The sequence below is a fragment of the Merops nubicus genome, unplaced genomic scaffold (genome assembly GCF_000691845.1).
Source record: "Merops nubicus isolate BGI_N331 unplaced genomic scaffold, ASM69184v1 scaffold5787, whole genome shotgun sequence".
Taxonomy (NCBI): Eukaryota; Metazoa; Chordata; class Aves; order Coraciiformes; family Meropidae; genus Merops; species Merops nubicus.
This window is the reverse complement of record NW_008622182.1, coordinates 52-18551: the sequence shown is the minus strand read 5'-3', so window position 1 is coordinate 18551 and position 18500 is coordinate 52. Positions and strand designations below refer to the sequence as shown.

Below are 18500 nucleotides of genomic sequence, written 5' to 3'. Positions count from 1 at the left end.
TGAGTACCTCAGCCTTCTCCTTGTCTGGTGTCACTAACTCACCATTGTGTATCACCAGGGGGGTTACACCTTCTTTGGCCTTTCTTTTCTGGTTTAGATACTTCTAGAATCCCTTGTTGCTTTTCTTTGTGTCCCTTGCCAAGTTCAGCTCTAGCTGTGCCTTGGCCTTCCTGACTCTATCCCTACAGAACCAGGCAGCATCCCTGTATTTCCTCCAGGATACCTGTCCCTGTTGCAACTGTTGGTGCAGTTTGATCTTTAGTTCAACCAGCAGTTCCTGACTCAGCCATGCTGCTCTTTTTCCCCTTCTTGCCTGATTTCCTGCTCATGGGTACTGAGAGCTCTTGTGCTCTCTGGAAAGCTTCCTCAGAGATCTGCCAGCTCTGCTCTGCTCCTTTATCTCTGAGGGCTGCCTCCTAAGTGGTCCTGTTGAGCAACTCCTTGAAGAGCTGGAAGTTTGCTTTCCTAAGGTTTCTGTTGCTGACTTTGGTTTTCATCTGTTCTATACCCCTCAGCAGAGTGAAGTGAACCAGTGTGTGGTCACTGCAGCCCAGGCTGCCTCCAGTCTTGATGTCCCCAGCGAGTTCACTTGTGTTGGTCACCATTAGGTCCAAAACCACGTCCCCTTGGGTAGGGCTGGCTATTATTTACTGTGAAAAGTTGTCACCCAGGCACTGCAGGACTCTCCTGGATTGCCTACAGCTTGCTGTGCTACTTTTCCAGCAAATGACATGTTAAAGTCCCCAGCAGGATGAGAGCCTGTGAGTGTGATGTCTCCTGGAGCTGCAGTATGAAGGCTTGATCAACAGCCTCCCCTTGGTCAGGTGGCCTGCAGTCAACACTGACCACAAGGCTCCCTTTGTTACCATGGGCCCTAATTCCTGCCCACTGCTCAGCAAGAATGAAAACATCCAGTATGGCCAATAACTGGTTCCAGCACAAATCCAAAGCGTGGCCCATACCAGCTACTGTGAAGAAAATTAACTCTACCCCACCTAAAACCAGTGCAAGCATTAACTTAACACTTCAAAAAATTTCACTTACAGGTAGAGAGGATTTCTCAAAACTTGGATTTCAGTGACTTTTAAGGGAAGTGGTAAATAGAGTTAACTTTGGAATCCCAGATATTATTGAATTTTTTTTTTCCTATTTTAATCTTTAAAGATCTTGAGGCTCTTTTTATTGATTTTCCATATGGAAAAATTTATTTTCCATATGGAATTATTTATTTTCCATATGGAAACTTGATGTTTCAAAATGGCTGGGAATTCCTAATAGAAAAAAATGCAGTGGTTTATACTGTTTTTTTTTCCCCCATAAGCTATTCCTTGGCTTATTGCTGGCATCTCAGAAAGCATAAGGGAAGATTATAGTAATAAGCCTCTAAGAAACAGTCACAGAAAAGCTTTTGCCAAGGGTAATGGATTATTGGGGGAGGAGTGCATAACAACACTGTCAGGAGTCTGAATTTTCTTGTTAGGAAACAGTTTTTTAAGTTCTAGAAGGGCACAGTTTATCCATCTGCTTTTCCTGACAGACTTTCCAAGGCAGATGTTTTGCCAGTCCATCTCCAACCCCAAAACCTTCTCAACAGAGGTTTCTAACCTGCTGAATAAGTGTTCTGGAAGCATTTTCCTGTCTCACTTAAGGGATTTATGGCAGTGCTAGAGTCAATAGTTATTTGTGTGTTCAGCACAAGTGTTTTCATTTTCTTTAGTAGCAGGTTAATCTTTGTTCCTTTCTCTACTCATCAAATACTGCAATGTTCTATTCTGCTGTTTAACAGTTGTCTTAAGATTTTATGACTCCGGTAGTTTACCAAGCAAGGAAATGAAATTTTGGCAAAACCTGCCAGCACAAAGCTTCTCAGTACAGTTTGAGGAACATGTACTGGAATTAGGTGCCATTTTTTTTACTCTTAGTCATTCCACAGCCATTCAAGGTAGAGGAGATGTTGTGAATCATCATGCAGGAGAATTCTCATTAGAGGAGCTTTGGGTTTTAATTAGGTTTTATGCATTTCATTGTTTGTTACTGTAGTCATGCCTCACTGATTACCATAATCCTTAAGGAAAGCAGTTGTACTTAAAGATCCTATGAATAATTTAAACCCCCATGCTTTTCATTCATGGAGAGGTTTCCACAGTGCAGGTACCATCACTGCAATAACGTGCATTAAGTACCTGTACTCACATGGTATTTATTGATAATTGCATAAGGAAATACTACAAGAACATCTTCAAAGTTTCAGAAGTCAAGCCCTTGAAATGGAGAGAAAGGAAGAAATCATCTTGCCAGCACTGCACTAATTACTTTGTGATTTGTAGGTTGAATTTAAGGCTCTCAGAGTGTAGTGCCCAAGGCATTAACTAGTTTTGAATGACCAGATTTTGGATGGAGCATTTGAGATGCAGCTGCTCTTGCAGCTGAGGTTAACATTCTAGCAAAAGGGATCAGAGACAGAGGAGGTTGGAGAGTTGGGGTGTTGTGTCTGCAGCTCTGTAGTGACATGTCAGGATCACAGATGAGGCCACAGTTATCACAGAGACTCCATTCTGCAGTGGTATTAAACATGAGGCTGTCCTCCAGAGTTGTTGTAATCACATACTGGTATCTTATCAAGAAAGTAAATGCTTTGTAACTCCTCAGCAGCTGAGGTGATGATCCTGCAGGCCACCTCTTTGGTACAACTACTTCTTGTTTTAGAACTTCTCTTTCCACTGTGCTGCAAAAGCAGAGGTCTGGCATAGAGAAAGGGTGAAATCCTGTGATGGAAGATGAGATACTGACTCTGGTCTGGAACATGCTTGTGGGCTCTGTCTGCACTGGAGCTTGTGCAGTCAGTATTGTAAGAGCTGTGAAGCTCTGATCTGCAGTGTTATATTAAGGGGTGGTACAGAGACCTGGTCATCTCGGGGAGCTTTGGGAAGGACTTTGGCAAATTTGAGTGGGGAGTGGTTTAGTTGTGAAGTAGTCACAGAAATCTGTTCCTGTGTAGCTTGTATGAACTGGGGATTTCTGCAGAGTTCATATATTGGCCAGATCTGGGTGGGTTTTGTGAAGGGTGATGGAGGATGTGTCACAGATAGTTTAATTACCCCTATTAAATTTCAAATCATTACTCAGGGAACTTGAGCTTTTCCAAAAAGAGGCTCACCAACATATTTTGACCTCAAATAATCTATTTTTTCCTGTAGCTTTGTTTTAAGAAATGGCTGTGCAGCTTCAGTAGATACCTTATAGTTCTAAGCAGGTGGTGCTAGATGTGGCAGAAATGTACATGACAGATCTGTACTCAGTGTTTAATTTTAGCAAAATTGCAAGTTTTTGAAAATATGTTGCTGGGCAATACTAGTCTTGCTAGATAGTAATCTAAGCCTCCATATAACACCCCTGGTATTGCTGGAAATTCTTCTCTGGAAAGAGTAAAGAAACAACTTCTTGGAAGTATTTTCCTAAAAAAGAAAGGTGCAGTTCTAGAGATTGTGATGCCTGCACAAGGTTCTGCAGGGGTCCATTTTGCTTGTTTTGCAATCAGTAGCACAAACAAAAGGGTGAAGCAGTGCAAGCAACCCCACTGCCCCAGTCCTGCCCAGAGGAAAATACAATTCAAGAAGTGTGTGTTTTGGAAATGAGTTCTCATTTGTACCTGTTCCTTAGGTCCTGCAGAGTCTACCTCCTAACTGTGACAAAAGTCTTTCTGGTGCCATTTGTGATCCCTGAAGTTGTATCAAGAAGTCCTATGAATATTTAGACATCCTAATGGTGGTGATTCTGGCTGTTCATTTGTTTGTTTTTTAGCCTGTAGTTAAAATCTTTGTTTGCATCTCTGACAAGTTTCCTTTTAAGGAAAGATGTTTTGTGAGCCAGGAATTGGTTTTGTTTTAAATGATGCAATTAACTTTGCATACTGTGATTTAAAAGATCTTATTTTCCTGGAAGGGATAGACTGACTTTTGGTAACTTTTTTCTAGGCTTGTTACCAAACAAAATTCAAGGTTTTTTTTTTTTTAAACAATGAATTTTCATCAGGGCTTTGTTTTACACTAGACATTCTTCTGTGGTACTCATTGTACTCTGGGGAAGGAGGGACTCTCAGTGCTGCCTGTAGGCCACTGACTTCATTGTAATAAAATAATTGGATAAATTAGTACCAAGCACCTTCTAAAATCAAATCATTGGTTTGTGGTGAGTGGTTTGTAATGACTGAAATACATCTGTCAATTTGTCTGAGTGAAATTTTACTCTATCCTATGACTCCCAGTCCTGGTTTATCAAACTTACACAGTGTAAGAAAACCTTCTTATGGTTTGTTTTTCAGGTCATGAAAGTTGAGGTTTGGCAAGCTGTCCTCACACTTCACCTAGCTGGAGCCTATTTCAGAGATGAGCTTAGAGAGCAATTGTAAAATTAAAAAGGGCAACTGATGGAATTGTGTAGGACAGTGTGTAGATGAATGGGAACTATTGAGAATGGAGAGGAGAAGCAATTCTGCTGAACTGCAGGGAATGGAAGGAGCAGAAACCCCAAAGAACCCCTAGCTGTTAGCATGGGTTTAGAGGTGGCAGATTGAACAGGCTATTGCACAGGGATGGTGTAACCAGGTGTATGTAGTGATATGTTTAGCACAGTGTGCAGGGATCTTCAGAGCATTGGCAGGAATTCAGTTTTGTGTGTGCTGACTCTGTGTTCAATTGCCTACCACTGTGAGTAAACACACTGCGTCTTTTGTAGACGGTGGACATTCACAAAGAGAAAGTGGCTAGAAGAGAAATTGGTATCTTGACTACAAACAAAAACACCTCAAGAACTCACAAAATCATTGCACCAGCTAACTTGGAGCGACCAGTTCGCTACATCAGGAAACCTATTGATTATACAATTCTAGATGATATTGGACATGGAGTGAAGGTAGGTGATACTGTTAAAACAACCAAACTGCAAATACGTTGTCTTTGTGTATGTTCAGAATGACGTGATGCTTTTCATGCTGATATACCAGTTTCTCCTTGCCTGGCCAGTGTGTCTATAAACATAAGAGGAGTCCTGTCCAGTTTTCAGTTGCCCCTTGCCATTCCCTTGTCCCAGTGTTTCTAAACCTTGCAGACCCACTGAATCTTATTTTTGAGGAGATTTGGGACAGTGGGTCTCACCTTTTAAAACGCTTCTGAATACCTGTTTGTGTGATGCTGCTGCTATTGTTTGACTCAGTTGCCAGGGATATACCTGGGGACTGAAAGGCTAATGACCAGTCACTTTTCTGCCTGAATTAGCACCACAAAGTATGATCCAGCTGTAATTGCCACTGCTTTACTTTGAAGCTCACCCAAAGGAAGGGTTTGCATGAGAAGTATTGTGTGCTCCCTTTTCTTCTTTCTGTCAGAGTCAGTTGTGCCCATATCCTCTGATGACCTTTGTTAATGTGAGCTCTCCAGGGTGTTTGTGCCATATGGGGTTTCAGAATGGGAACACTGCTGGCAAGTTTGAAGCCAGCTGGTTCTCCCTTTTAAGACTTGGAAAAAAAGAGGAATTTCAGGGCAAAGATCAGACTGAGACACAACTAACTGGTGGCTGTTTCATGCAGGTGTTAGATCAGTGTAGGCAACAGCAACGATATCACGTGTGAGATTAGATACACATTTTTAAAAGCACATCCTGAGTGTAAACACAGTCTGAGGTGTGAGCTCATTGTTAACTTGTGCTGTCAGGAGAAAAAATATGGAAATGAGAGCCCTGACAGTGTTAAAGTTCCAGGAGGAGGAAGGTAAAGTACACAAAGCAGTGTTATTTTTACATGAGAAACTAACAAATCTGTAAACCTGCTCAGTAGCAGTAAGGGAAGATGCTTCTTCCAGTCAAAGTACAACAGAATTTCTTTGCCTGACACTTGCCTACATTGTTATCTACGTTGTTCAATTTGACCTGTCTGCTTAGATAGCCTTTTAAATGGCAATAGGTTGTATAACCAAATTAAAATTCAAATTGTGAACAATCTGATTTAAATAGCTTTCCCAAGCAGTTCTACTCAAGGTCTTTTGACCATCTGGTTCATTAACAGAAAGTCTTTTTTCCCCTTTTCTTACCAAAAGAACCTCAGTTTTTAACTTGACAGATTTTAAAAAGGCAAGTGACTCTTTAAGCTTGATCTGGAAAATCAAACCAACCAAAAAACCCTCAGCATTAATTACTACAGTTTGGAGCAGGAAATGATAAAGAGTCTTGTGTTAAAATCTACTGCCAATTCTCAGAAATTTTGAATTTATGCAGGTCAGCAGAACTCCTGGATATGGATGGAGCATATTAACTTGTAGGATTACTGTTGCTAATGTTTAATGATCACTTTTGTTTTAAGGAGATTATTTTTAGAACTCATTAAAGAATAGTTTTTAATTACTCTGCAGCACAATCTTATCTAGCACTGCCACTAAACCATTATAATTGGTATCCCACTTACCTCAACGTAGCAGCATCACACTCATCGTGATGCCATGAATTATGTTCTGTGAGAACATGGTTCATCAAATGGATGATGACTCAAAGGTGTATTTGCATCCATTTGTTATGCTTGAAACATCCTCCAAATGATATTAACAATGTATTTATATAGAAAATGGAAAGTATTGTGTACTTGTGAAACAGTAAGCAGAGAACCTGAAGTCGTCTTATCCTTAACATCCCTACATCTGTTGCTGTCAGGTTAATCCTGTGTTCAGCACAGGAGACAGAACCACTCTTGCTGAGGGGGAGAGAGTTGCCAGTTGTGTTTATGAACCTTTTGGTTTTGTTCTCCTTGAGGAACTACAGATCATTTTACTAGATCTCTGCTTGGAGAACAAAAAGAAGGGGAAAAAAAAAAAAAGGGGTAGGCACTTTAAGTATGCCTATTTATTTCTAGCTCTTCATTGGTTGAGTTGTGGCATTTTTCCCTTCAAAGAATGTAGAAGAAGTTATTCCATAAATATTGTTGAAGTTCCATTGAGCATCAGGGTGCCTCAGTCTGCATTCTTACTCCTTTTTCTGCTGTGGGGCTTCCCCTGTAGTACCTGAACCCACAGCTGTGGATTGTCAGGCCAGTCAGAGAGCTAGTGCAGCAGGCACTCACTGCAGGCCCTGAGAAACAAGGCAAACATGACAGAGAATAGTACAGGAGGAACACTGAGCATCTTCAGCTGAGAAAACCAGTCTGCCTTGTTGAGAGAAGCAGTATAGGCACCTAAGCACCTGTTCCTTCCACCCAGAAATTCACAGCATCAGTGGATCCCATCTTCAGGAGAAGGTGCTCTGCAATATGGTTTCTTAATAGGTGAGAGAGGATTTAAGTGCCACTGTATCATTCCAGCAGTTCCTCCTCATCTTCCCTCCCTGAAGCTGGTGCTGTAAAATTCTAAACATTCTTTTGTCTGAGAGAGTCTTGCTTTTCATTTTTTCAAATGTTTTCTGAGTTACAAAATCTTCCAACCTGCTCTTCTTTCCAAAGAGTTCTTTAGTCAAGAGAATGAAAAAAAACCAAAATTTTGATCTATTCAACATGGTATGTATCAAAGCATTGTAATTATCAGGCAGTGCTGCTGAAGTAAAAGTCTCTGCTCCTGATCCTCTCCTGTAACCAACCTCTCTGGCCAGTACAGGGAGACCTGGTTTCCCAGTGTGGTTGTAACAAAGCAGAGACTATTTTAGTTTCTATCAGATTACATTTCTTTTTTAATGCATTAGGGTCTCCTCTAAATGGATGAGGTGTGGTAGTCTCTTTAGATGCTCCTCTGTTGAGATTCTGCATGTTTTATGTTCTGTGTTACAAAAAGAGTAAGAAATGTAATGCCACATTTAGTTTAGCTGACCTGAAAACAGATCAAATGATATTCAAGTGGAAAGACTAGTATTTTTGAGAAAATTATTATGGGAAAAGAAGATACCTGGTATTGTACCAGTAAGATGTGGGCCTTAGTATTAAAAAGCTAGCACTTAGGATTGGAAATAAGATTTTGCTGTTGGTTAATGTCTTAATACACAGCTCAGAAGATCCTGTAATGCTGTGCAGTACCCATGCAGAGTGCTGCACTTCTTATGAGATGTCATGATTTGCTCCTGACCTTTGCTGAAGAGACACCTCTTGGTGTAGGGTGGAGTCACCTAACAGCAAGGTCTAGGAAAGAACATGCATTAGCTTAATGTTGCAAAGGATTCTGCCTCAGCTAGTTGTAGATATGCTGATGCATGTAACAAGGTAAATGAGCTCAGGGTATTGATAAGGCTATTCTTTGATAACTCAGATAAACTTATCTCTGAAATGAAACCATCTAGATCTCATGATCCATTCTGCAAGCAGCTTTTTGTTAGCAGTGTAAGAACCTGGGTGAATGGTGTACAAGCACTTGAGCCTTAATTTCAAGGTGTTAATCTAAAGCTTTGTGATCAATGTATATGAAAAGTTTCAGCTTGAAAATCTTTTGTTCATGACACATTCTGCTTTAATCACTCTTTCTATGATCTACTGATACATTATTTTGTTGATGCTGAATGCTTAACTTTTTTCTTTCTTTTTCCTTTCTCTTCATATCCTGAAGTTCCAACTAACCTTTCAATGCTTTTTTTCCTTACCTCTTTTATTTGCTCCATTTATGCATTAAGTGGTTGCTTAGATTTAAGGTAAGAAACCCCAGGGCTGGATTTCCATTCTTATTCTTCTGAGACTATTACACACGGGGAGATGGTTAAGATAAATGTTCCTGGTTGTTTAAAATAACACCTGCTCTCCTCCTGAGTATCAGACCTTCTGTTGAATACTTTCATTGCAGATAAACATTTTGTGACACAAGTTGATATATTTATGTAAGGAAGCCAATACAGTTAATTTTAAGAGCTTTGTGGCAAAATATTGACTCCTTCAGCATATCTACCAGATCATTTACAAGGGAAGAATGTTTTGCTAACCTTGGGTAGAGAAAAAGATACAGTGGACAGCAACTAAACATGAGCCTCCCCCTGTGTAATATTCTTTTTATCCTATATACGGTGTAAGTTATGATTTGATTTGGATTAATGTTTCAGTGTGAGATTGCTCAGACAATGGGCTTCAAAGGTGTGTGACAAATACAAATCAGAACATTCTTTTTTAAAGTTGCAGTATCCTTAATTTTTTGAGAAACTGATCTAGCACTGTTTAAATACAGAGAGTCACTCATATGGAAGTTTTCACTAATTTTATAGTTGTGCACAATATTTAATAACCCTGAAATAACAAGCTAATTGATTGATTTAGCTGGATATTAAATGAGTAGTGCATCCAAGAACTCAGTGGGAAGTGTGTCAGGTTCATGGGGATCTTAAGGAGGTTTAAATGTTAGTAGCCTTAGTGGCTGCAGAAGTAGCAATTAAAAGCATCAGATCAATTAAGACAAGCAGTTAAGTGGAGTTACATGATACCATGTTGGCATCCATAGCACATTTGTTAATAGATAAATTATAGCCTTTATTGAGTATTGTGCTATCATCATCATCCTGAAGGGCAGCTGCTTTATGGAAAGAGGGAAGAGAAGTTTTTAGTAGCAGCCATCACAGTTTTTAAGAGGGGACTGTATTTTAGAACACAGAATACAAATATGGAGTAGGAATATATTCATTAAATGAGGTTCCAAGTTGATGTGAAATATTTTTCATGACTGGAAAATGTGCAGAATTTTATAAAAGAAAATTCTGCACATTGCTGAAAAGACTGCCTGTAAAACGAGGTGTTACTGCAGATATCCCAATGATCTCACCACAAAATTGGCCAGATGGTACCTTCAGTAAGGGATTGAAATGCATGTAGCACATTTGATCACAACAGAAAATGTTTAATAAATGTGAAATTTCTCGTATGTCATTTGAAATTTATTTTGACAGAAGTGTGTGCAGTACAGGGTTTCAAGTCACACAGTGTTTAAATGCTTTGTATTTGAGAACTGCAAAATACATTTCCTCCCTGGCTCTCTCTGTCCACCCACACAAAATGGATGCTTCTGGTGCTGAATATGCCTCATTCTGGGCACAGTTCATATTGGATGATGGTTTTCTCAGGGATCTTAAAAAAACAGTTTGCACACTCTGTTTTCTTTTGCTCTCTGCAGTTACAGTTATACACAAGTCATGACCATCCTAAAAAAAATTTAAAACTGTGTAATTTTAGATTATGTGTGAACTGCCATGTGTGTGCATCATCTGCAGTGCTGATGAGTGTCTCTGCAGCTTTTCAGAGAAAAATATTTTTTCTATTTATAGGTTTGGAACAAAAATAACATTTTCTTATTATAACGCTGGTTAAAATATTTCTGTATTTTACTAGAGTGAACTTGATCTGGGAAATCACAATAAATCAATCAACTTCTCATTGCCAAAACATGAGGGTTTAAAAGAACAAAAACAGGAAAAGAAAGAAAAAGGGTAAAAAGCAGCACAGGACCTCTCACTGGACATAAGTTATTCTTTAAGTCTCACTATAGTCACTGTGCATCAGCCTGAAAGAAGAAAACTAAATGGTGGCTACTAACTCCAGTTATCTGTGAATAATTATTTTACTTTATTTACAAGAGATTGGATATGAAGTGTTTAGCTTGCATTTGCTTTTCATGGCTGCAAAGAAACCTCAGTCGTAGATAACAGCATATTGAACTGACTGAGGGTAGCAGGGTTAACTGTGCTTGAGTCTGGGTAGCTTAAATTTAAATTTTAAACAGATTTTGAAGAAAATTCCACTTAGAAGTCAGAGGAGTATCTGTAGCATCTCCTGTCAGCAAATCCATTGAAAATGACATTGTTTAAGCCTTTTTGTATGCACCAGACTGGGTTCTTCAATTATGTAGGTGGATGTGTAAAAAAAACAAGTAAATTCACTTGCTGAAGCTTCTACTTGTTGTCATTTATCAGGACAGGGTTGAAATTCAGACGTTTCACTTCTACATCAGCTCGTTGATCAACTGACAAATATGTTATTTAATTAGACATGTAGAGTGAGTATTCAAGTGGCTGAGCACAGCCTGAGAAGGAATTTATTTGAGGTAGCAGATGATGGACCAAAATTCGTTCATCCTCTCCGTAGCATTAACAAGATGAAGCAAGCCATGGGAACACAGTTTTCATTCAGCCTTAGGTTATTTTTTTCGTGGCTTTGCCATAGGTTATGGCAAAAGATGATTCTTTGGACATCCTCAAAGTTTCTTACACAGTGGAGTCCTGAAGAATCTCAATCTGTTAAATGTTTATAGAAGATATGACTATGAGAGAAAGTCAGTCATATGTAGGACCATAAGAAAATCATTTGATCACTGGGATCTGTGAAAAACCAGTTGCCCAATACAGAAATTGGATAAATAAGTCATAATTGTTCAAAACTTTACACTTAAAATTACAATTTTCTTAGGGCTGTAGTCAGTCTTCTATTGTGTATTGAAGTCATCAGATGTTACCTTGCTAAAACTGATACTATAGCTCAATATAGAAAATACTGGATGAAATACTGTTGTACCCTTTTTAAACAGGACGTTTCATAGTGGCCCATTTATTTACAGTTCATTTTATAGCTGCTGCTGTGGAGCTGGATCTCAGAGCATCCTTCAGGATGTCTTACTTGTCTGTTCTCAAGGTTGCCTTCCTGATTTTAGAACAGTCAGCTGGGTGGTGGTTTGTTTTTTTCGTCTTGTTTTGTTCCCCTGAGCTTTGTGCCCAGATCATTACTGCCTCTCTTTATTTATTTTTTTTTATTTTCTTGTTTTAGCACAGTGGTTTGCTGCTTTGGCACTTGGGAGCCAAGGCAGAGATGCTGCTTTGTGTGTCTGGTTGCAGGCGCTGTTTTGCTGCACAGTCTCCTAAAAGGATTTGCAGGCTCTTAACTACAAAGCCCCCACAGCTCCCTGGGGTCCTGCAGTCACAGGAACCACCAACAGACAGATGTGTTCCTCTGCTTTCACCCCCTGATTAAACCAGTTGCATCACAGTGCAACTTGTGGCAAATTCCAGCTTACTCCAGAAAGCTGATTTTTGAAACTTGAGGGCAAATGTGACCTCGAGTTCTGGTGGATACTTTGGATTTTAGAACTTGGTAAGAGGGATGTGTGGGGATGGAGACTTATGTATGGAAACTCTCTCATGTGTAAAATGGAAAAGGCAACAGAGTCAAGTTTTGTAAGACTGGAGCATGAATGGCTTTCCTTTTTTCTGTTTTTTTTTCCTCCTAGTAGAAGTCACCATAAAATGGGTCAGTTGGAAATGTTACAACATTTGTATCTCCACTGAAGGAGCAACTTGCATAGTTTCCAGTTGTCTTTTTTTCCTTTCCTGGAGGCAGTCTGTAACCTTTTTTGGTGTCAAGCATTATATTGTTTCCACAGATCAGTCCATTTGATCTAAACTGTTGGAATAATTTTATATTCTTAATTTCTCTTTTGTGATTATTTGGCCATAAGTCAATGGGGAAGTTACCCAAGCAGGGTTGTTTAACTTAGAGTAGCTGATCTTAAAGCCATCAACCCTGTCAGACTTGAAGACAGCCCTGTAAATTTTAATTACTTGCTCTCTAAACATTTTTATTTCAATGATAAAAAGTAATTGCAAAGAGCCTGAGACAGCCCTGTAAATTTTAATTACTTGTTCTCTAAACATTTTTATTTGAATGTTGGAAAGTCATTTCAAAGAGCCTCAAACTAAGCTCTTCCAATGCATTTCCCTTTCTGCTTAGTCTTTCTTAAGGACAATTTCTTTATGACTGAAGTTTCTTGGCTAAAAAAGGGTCACTTTTTTGTTGGCTACATTTTCTAAAGCTTCTTCCCATCCTGTGCTGAGGATATGTTTATTTGTAGTGTTAGTGAAAGCAGCTGGCAGGCACTGGAGTTCTGTGTTGGTGAGGCCAGTATCACTTCCACTTCTTCCTGCATCCTGCGTGGTGTCCCTGCATCCTCCACCTCTACTCTCCTTGTGAAAGCAGCTGGCAGGCACTGGAGTTGTGTGTTGGTGAGGCCAGTATCACTTCACTTCTTCCTGCATCCTGCATGGTGTCACTGCATCCTCCACCTCTACTCTCTTTTCAAGTAGCTTTAGACCTGTGGAAGCCTAAAACTTTGGCTTTGTTCCTGCAGTGGTTGTGTACAAGTAATAAGGTTCTTTAATGGTTAAATAGATGAAATTTTATATTAACTGTGAACTGATAGCTATTCATCACATCATCTGGCCAGAAACAATAGTGTAGCCAGTTAAAACACCTAAATGGACTGTTCAGGGTGCACAGATTGGTCTGAGTTTGCTGTCATCTAAAGCCATCCAAAATCCCTGCCTTGCTAGGCTTCATGGGCTGTTTCTTACAGAACAAGTGGCAATGCCAGTGAGTGTTTAATTAAGGTGGGGGTTTTGTTTGTGGTTTTTGGGGTTTGTCTGGTTTTGGGTGTTTTTTGGACAACTCAAACAGGTAGGTGGGTGGAACGGGTGCCTTTAATGAAAGAGGAAATACAGGGGGTGCTGCAACTTTAAAAAAAATCTGATGTTGTGCTATTCCTTAATGTTCCGTGTATAGAATAAAATATACTTCATTTTACACTTTCCCTTCTTCCCTTCCAGTAGTTGTAGTTCAGTGCTTACCTCATCCCTCACCTGAATTAACTTTAGATTTCTTGTTGCTTAGAGTTGGCTTAAAGGACTTCATAACACTGTGCAAAAGAATTTTGCCTTAATTTGACATTACAAAGTACTGTTGCACAAATAAATCCAAACAGCTGGTTTTGAATCTGGCAAAACTAACCACCTTCCAATGCTTGGTTTTCTTTCCTCCCAGCAGATTGAAAATGTGGTAGTTTTGGGATTATTTAGAGCCAGGGAATCAAATTTCTATGGATTAGAATAGTGAATTTATCACTTTTTACACTTCTCAGTATTTATCAATTCAGAAATCTAAACACTGCCAGGGTTTTGAGTGAGTCATTGTAGTCAAATATTAAAGGAGTAATTTGCCTTTAATGATGTTTGCAAATACTCTTAATGCTTTGATCACTCAGCCTTTTATATGGGAGGTGGGGGCACTGTGCAAGACTTAGATTTGGGAAATAAGAAACGCTGTGAAATAGAGCATGACAGGAACAAGAGGAGAAGGGATGTGAGCATATCTATGTAGGTTGTCTAAGCAATACTTTGAACATTCATAAATCACAGGTGTCTGACAGACCATGGACTGGTTCCTGTGAGGCTGCATGCACCCAGAGGCCAGCAGTACAGAGATAACCAAAACCTCTATCTTGGTTATTGTAAAAGAAGTTTGAATCAATCCTTTTCTAGAAAAGTTCCTTCATTAGTATTCTAACCTGAAAGAGGGGAAGGGGCCAACTGCAATTACATCACATCACTGCTCAATTTCTTTTTCCCTGTCCATTTATTTGTCAGTTCTTGTAGATTAAATTGCTACCAATTTGGTGGGGAAAAAAAGCACATCTTTGTATTTTTCCCCATATCACTTTCTCTCTGTGTTTATATATACATAAGTAGTATTTACAGTAAATATTATCTTGAGATCATACTGTGAAAACATTAAAGGATTAACGGATCCTATTTGGAGATTACTTTGACTTCTCCATATTTATATGAATTACACAAAATTGTGGTGTATTAGATAAACCTTACTATTTTTAAAGAGTATTAAAAAATACTTTTGCAAATTTACAATTCAATAGCACAACCTGGATTAACTGCCTTTATCTCAAAAGATGACTGGGAGGTTTAACCAAGTTAGCTGCAGTGTCTGTATTGTCAGTGATTTAACATTTATGTGCTAGCCTGAAGGCAAATTCACCTTTTGAATATAGAATTTTTAAACCCCCTATGTAACAGAGAGTCCTTTGAGCACAACTCGTGACTTCTAGCGGAGTGGAAATTGCATATCAAATGCATGGCCTCTCAATTTTTTTTTGTTTAATCCTTCCCCTACTTAGAGTTAATTGCTAAAGGCATCTCAATGGCTCTCCCCCTAGAAGCTGAGCTTAGTGAAGGCCGTTTTTGTCCCCGTTCTTTCCTGCAGGTCAGCACCCAGAATATGAAGATGGGTGGGCTGCCTCGCACAACGCCACCCACCCAGAAGCCACCGAGCCCACCCATGTCGGGGAAAGGTACTATTGGGTAAGTGCAGCTACTGAACGTGTGAACAGAAGGGGGGGGAAAAAGGAAGGTTATTCCTGTGTGGGGATTTTGGGGGGTTTTGTTTTGTTGTTCTTGTAGCCATTCAGGAAGTGAAGAGGTGCTATATCCACATCCTCTGACACTGATCGTGTTTTATAGCTCAGTTAACACGTTCCTGCCAGAAGACAGTGGGCAGCACCAGCCATTGCCAGCTGGAGGGACCTCTTTATTAGTGTAGAACATTTAATAACTACATGCTTCAGATTAAAAAGTCATTAACTCTGTGGCTTTGGGAGATGGTACTAAACAACTGGAAAATTAGTATGTGGCATTGTTCGTTAATTATTTGTGCTGTGTGTCATGAAGTACTTCCCTGTTAAGTCTATGAACTTTGACCTTAGGAGACTGTGTTATAACTGGGATGAATGCTGTTTGTTGCTATGTGATTGTGTATATACATACAGGCCATGCTGCTTTGTTTTAAAACAAAAACATGAATTACTTTTAAAACAAGAATGGGATGCGCGACACAGAGGCTGAAGTACGTGAAGAACAATTTAAGAAAAGAAAAATCCCATTACTAATTAGCACGTGGCTGTCTGTTAAAGAATGAAGAGTCTTTGGTTTTGTCTGTGTTCTCTTAATTTGCTTCTGGAATGTACTTGTCCTTGTGTAGGCGTCACTCTCCCTACCGCACGCTGGAGCCCGTGCGTCCTCCGGTGGTACCAAATGACTACGTGCCTAGTCCAACCCGCAATATGGCTCCTTCCCAGCAGAGCCCCGTTAGAACAGCTTCTGTCAATCAGAGGAATCGCACGTACAGGTATTCCTCTAGTCCTGCACAAAGCCTGCTCACTGCTCTAGACCAAAATAAAAGTGCCATAAAGCTCAAATCCATCGGCACCCGTAGAGGGAAGCTTGCTGAGTTGTGCCAGGGGCTGGGAACGTCACTTGGCGTGGTGAGAATGCACCCTGGTACAACCAGAACAGCAAAACAGTGACTCATGTTAAGGTTGTTCACTTAATTCCCTAGTCACCTTGAGTGCAATCAGTTATAGTACTTAACGGATTACTGAAATTGTGAAGTCTTTCAAATAGGTCACGATATTATTTTACAAAGTGTTTACAAAAGTGGGGAAAGATTTCACACACAGCTTGCCTTCTACATGTTGAAGGGCTGCATAGTGTCCGTATAGCTTATGTTTTTGTTTGAAAAGTCTTTGATGTTACTAGCTTAAGCAGCTGGAAAAGAGCATTATATTTTGAGGGTACTGATACCTTCAAGCACAGAATGAAGCTGAGCTGTATTACCAAAGGTTCTGCAGAAGGCTAGTGTCTTGTCTAGGATAAATGAGTGTTGTGATGTGACAGGTCTAAATACTTCCCTTGAGATCTTTGCTTTTTAAAAATCTTAAGTACTTGAGGATGGCTAAACAGATGGACTTAAAAAAAGAAGAACTGACTTTTACTTTATTACCTTACAATTTCTGGATTTCCATAGTCTCCTATGGAAGCACAACAGTCTACACATTTCATAAGTTCTAGGAAAAAGGCCTGTATTTGCTCAGTAGGGCTTTAGCAATGTTGGAATGACATGCTTTGGAGCAAGGTGCCAGAAGTGTAACAGTTTTGGGCGCGTTCACTAAGACTAACTAAAAAACCTGTTGTGTTGTAGTCAAAGTGAAGAGATGTAGGAGAACTAAGCTGTATGTAGGTCTATAATCCTTGTTTCTGTTCTCTTGTTCCCTGTCTCTTTGATTAGTGGGGTGCTATATAAGGAATCTTATGTTGCAGCACACACAGCAGCATATTCACACCCTGGGTTATTTTGGTTTCTTACAGCAGCAGTGGGAGTAGTGGAGGCAGCCACCCAAGTAGTCGGAGCAGCAGTCGAGAGAACAGTGGAAGTGGAAGTGTGGGTGTTCCTATTGCTGTCCCCACACCATCTCCTCCCAGTGTCTACCCAGGTAAATGGAAACTTCCTGTTCCCCTGTCTTTTGGAAAGATTGCACACTTGTCAAGGTTGACAGGTCTCCCAAATGCCAAGGGAAGTCTCAAAGTTCATTATGCAGAAATATCCAAGCCTTGAAAGTTGATAGCTGTTGGTAGTATGAGTCTGAGCCAAGTAGTATGTTTTCTGGGGGTGTCTGAGGTGCTCTAATGCTGCTTTTATATATTATTTTGTTTATCAGAATCTTTTGCCTGACTGCCTGCATGTGACTGGGTAGGACACAACAGCCTTTTCAGTGGGCTGGGGGAAAATTCTCCCTTGTCCTTTTAAGCAAATAAATGTTTCTTTTCATTGGCTGTTCAAGCAGATACATAGCAGCATGTTTTTAAAAAGTTAGATGAAATGAGAGGCAGGCACAGGGTAAATCTTCAGTGCATTAATGCAAGCCCAACTGAGCTGTCACAAAAGGACACTTGTTCAGTGTAATCACCCCAGTATTCCAGAAATAGGAAGTGGTGCTAGTGCTCCTTTCTCCTTTGCACAGCCCTTTCAGTGGAGAAGAGTGTGTAGCTGGCTTGCAGTGTGATCTGAAATACATGATGCTTCTGAACCAAAGAACTGGAAGTTTTTTGCTTTCCTCTTCTCTGTATTTTCCAACTCGTACGAAAGCCACAGGCAGCAGCAGCTCAGATCCAAGTGTAGATGACAAGGTGTAATGACATCTTTCCAGAGCAGTGCCTTTCAGTGAAAACCTCTGGGTTGTTCCCTTCACACCTGGGAAGAAGTGGACTCACTGCTGTCATTTACTGTCTACATAGGAATGAGCCTTTCTTTAACAGCTCCATTTTTCTCTCCATTCTTGTGCATCCTAAAATACTGTGCATCTAATAAATAGCTAACACTGAATAGTCAGTAGGCTTTCTCTAATCCTTGCTAACATATCTCCTTATTAACTCCACCTCTTCCTCCTCTTTCCACTTAGCCCCTGCTGGCTCGGCTGGCACCTCTCCCCTCCCTGCTACCTCTGCTCCTGCCCCCGCTCCTCCTGCTCCTGCCCCTCCCTCCGCTGCCCCAGACGCTGCTGCTGCTGCTGCAGGAGCTCAGCCCCTTGCTGATGGCTTCACCTCTCCAACTCCCCCTGCTGTCTCTTCCACACCCTCTTCAGGTGAGTGTCTGCTCCAGCTGGTGGGCAGATGAACCCCGATGTGATGGCACAAGGCTTTCAAAGCTACTTCAGAAGCAGTTCTGGCTCTCTTAACTAGAAAATATCTCCTAGTACCCAACTATAGGGTCACATTTATAGTAGACAATTCAAGGTGTGCTGGTTTTATAAACAGCAAGCATGTATTTTACCATTTTATTATTTGTACATTTATATAATTATTTCTTACATTTTCATTTTATTGCAGTTTGGATGCTGAGA

At 40.2% G+C, this 18500-nt stretch overlaps 1 protein-coding gene across 1 annotated transcript in view; it reads left to right on the top strand.

Annotated features, from left to right (window-relative positions):
* Positions 1 to 18242, top strand: part of LOC103777140 (abl interactor 2) — a gene marked incomplete at both ends in the record, with an annotated part of 23830 nt that extends 5588 nt beyond the window's left edge. The window contains 6 exons of the mRNA XM_008944681.1: positions 4735 to 4911; positions 8629 to 8646; positions 15029 to 15126; positions 15803 to 15949; positions 16969 to 17093; positions 18060 to 18242. Of these exons, the coding sequence (XP_008942929.1) occupies positions 4735 to 4911; positions 8629 to 8646; positions 15029 to 15126; positions 15803 to 15949; positions 16969 to 17093; positions 18060 to 18242 (748 nt within the window). The remainder of the gene's footprint in view (positions 1 to 4734; positions 4912 to 8628; positions 8647 to 15028; positions 15127 to 15802; positions 15950 to 16968; positions 17094 to 18059) is intronic.
* Positions 18243 to 18500: the final 258 nt, after the last annotated feature.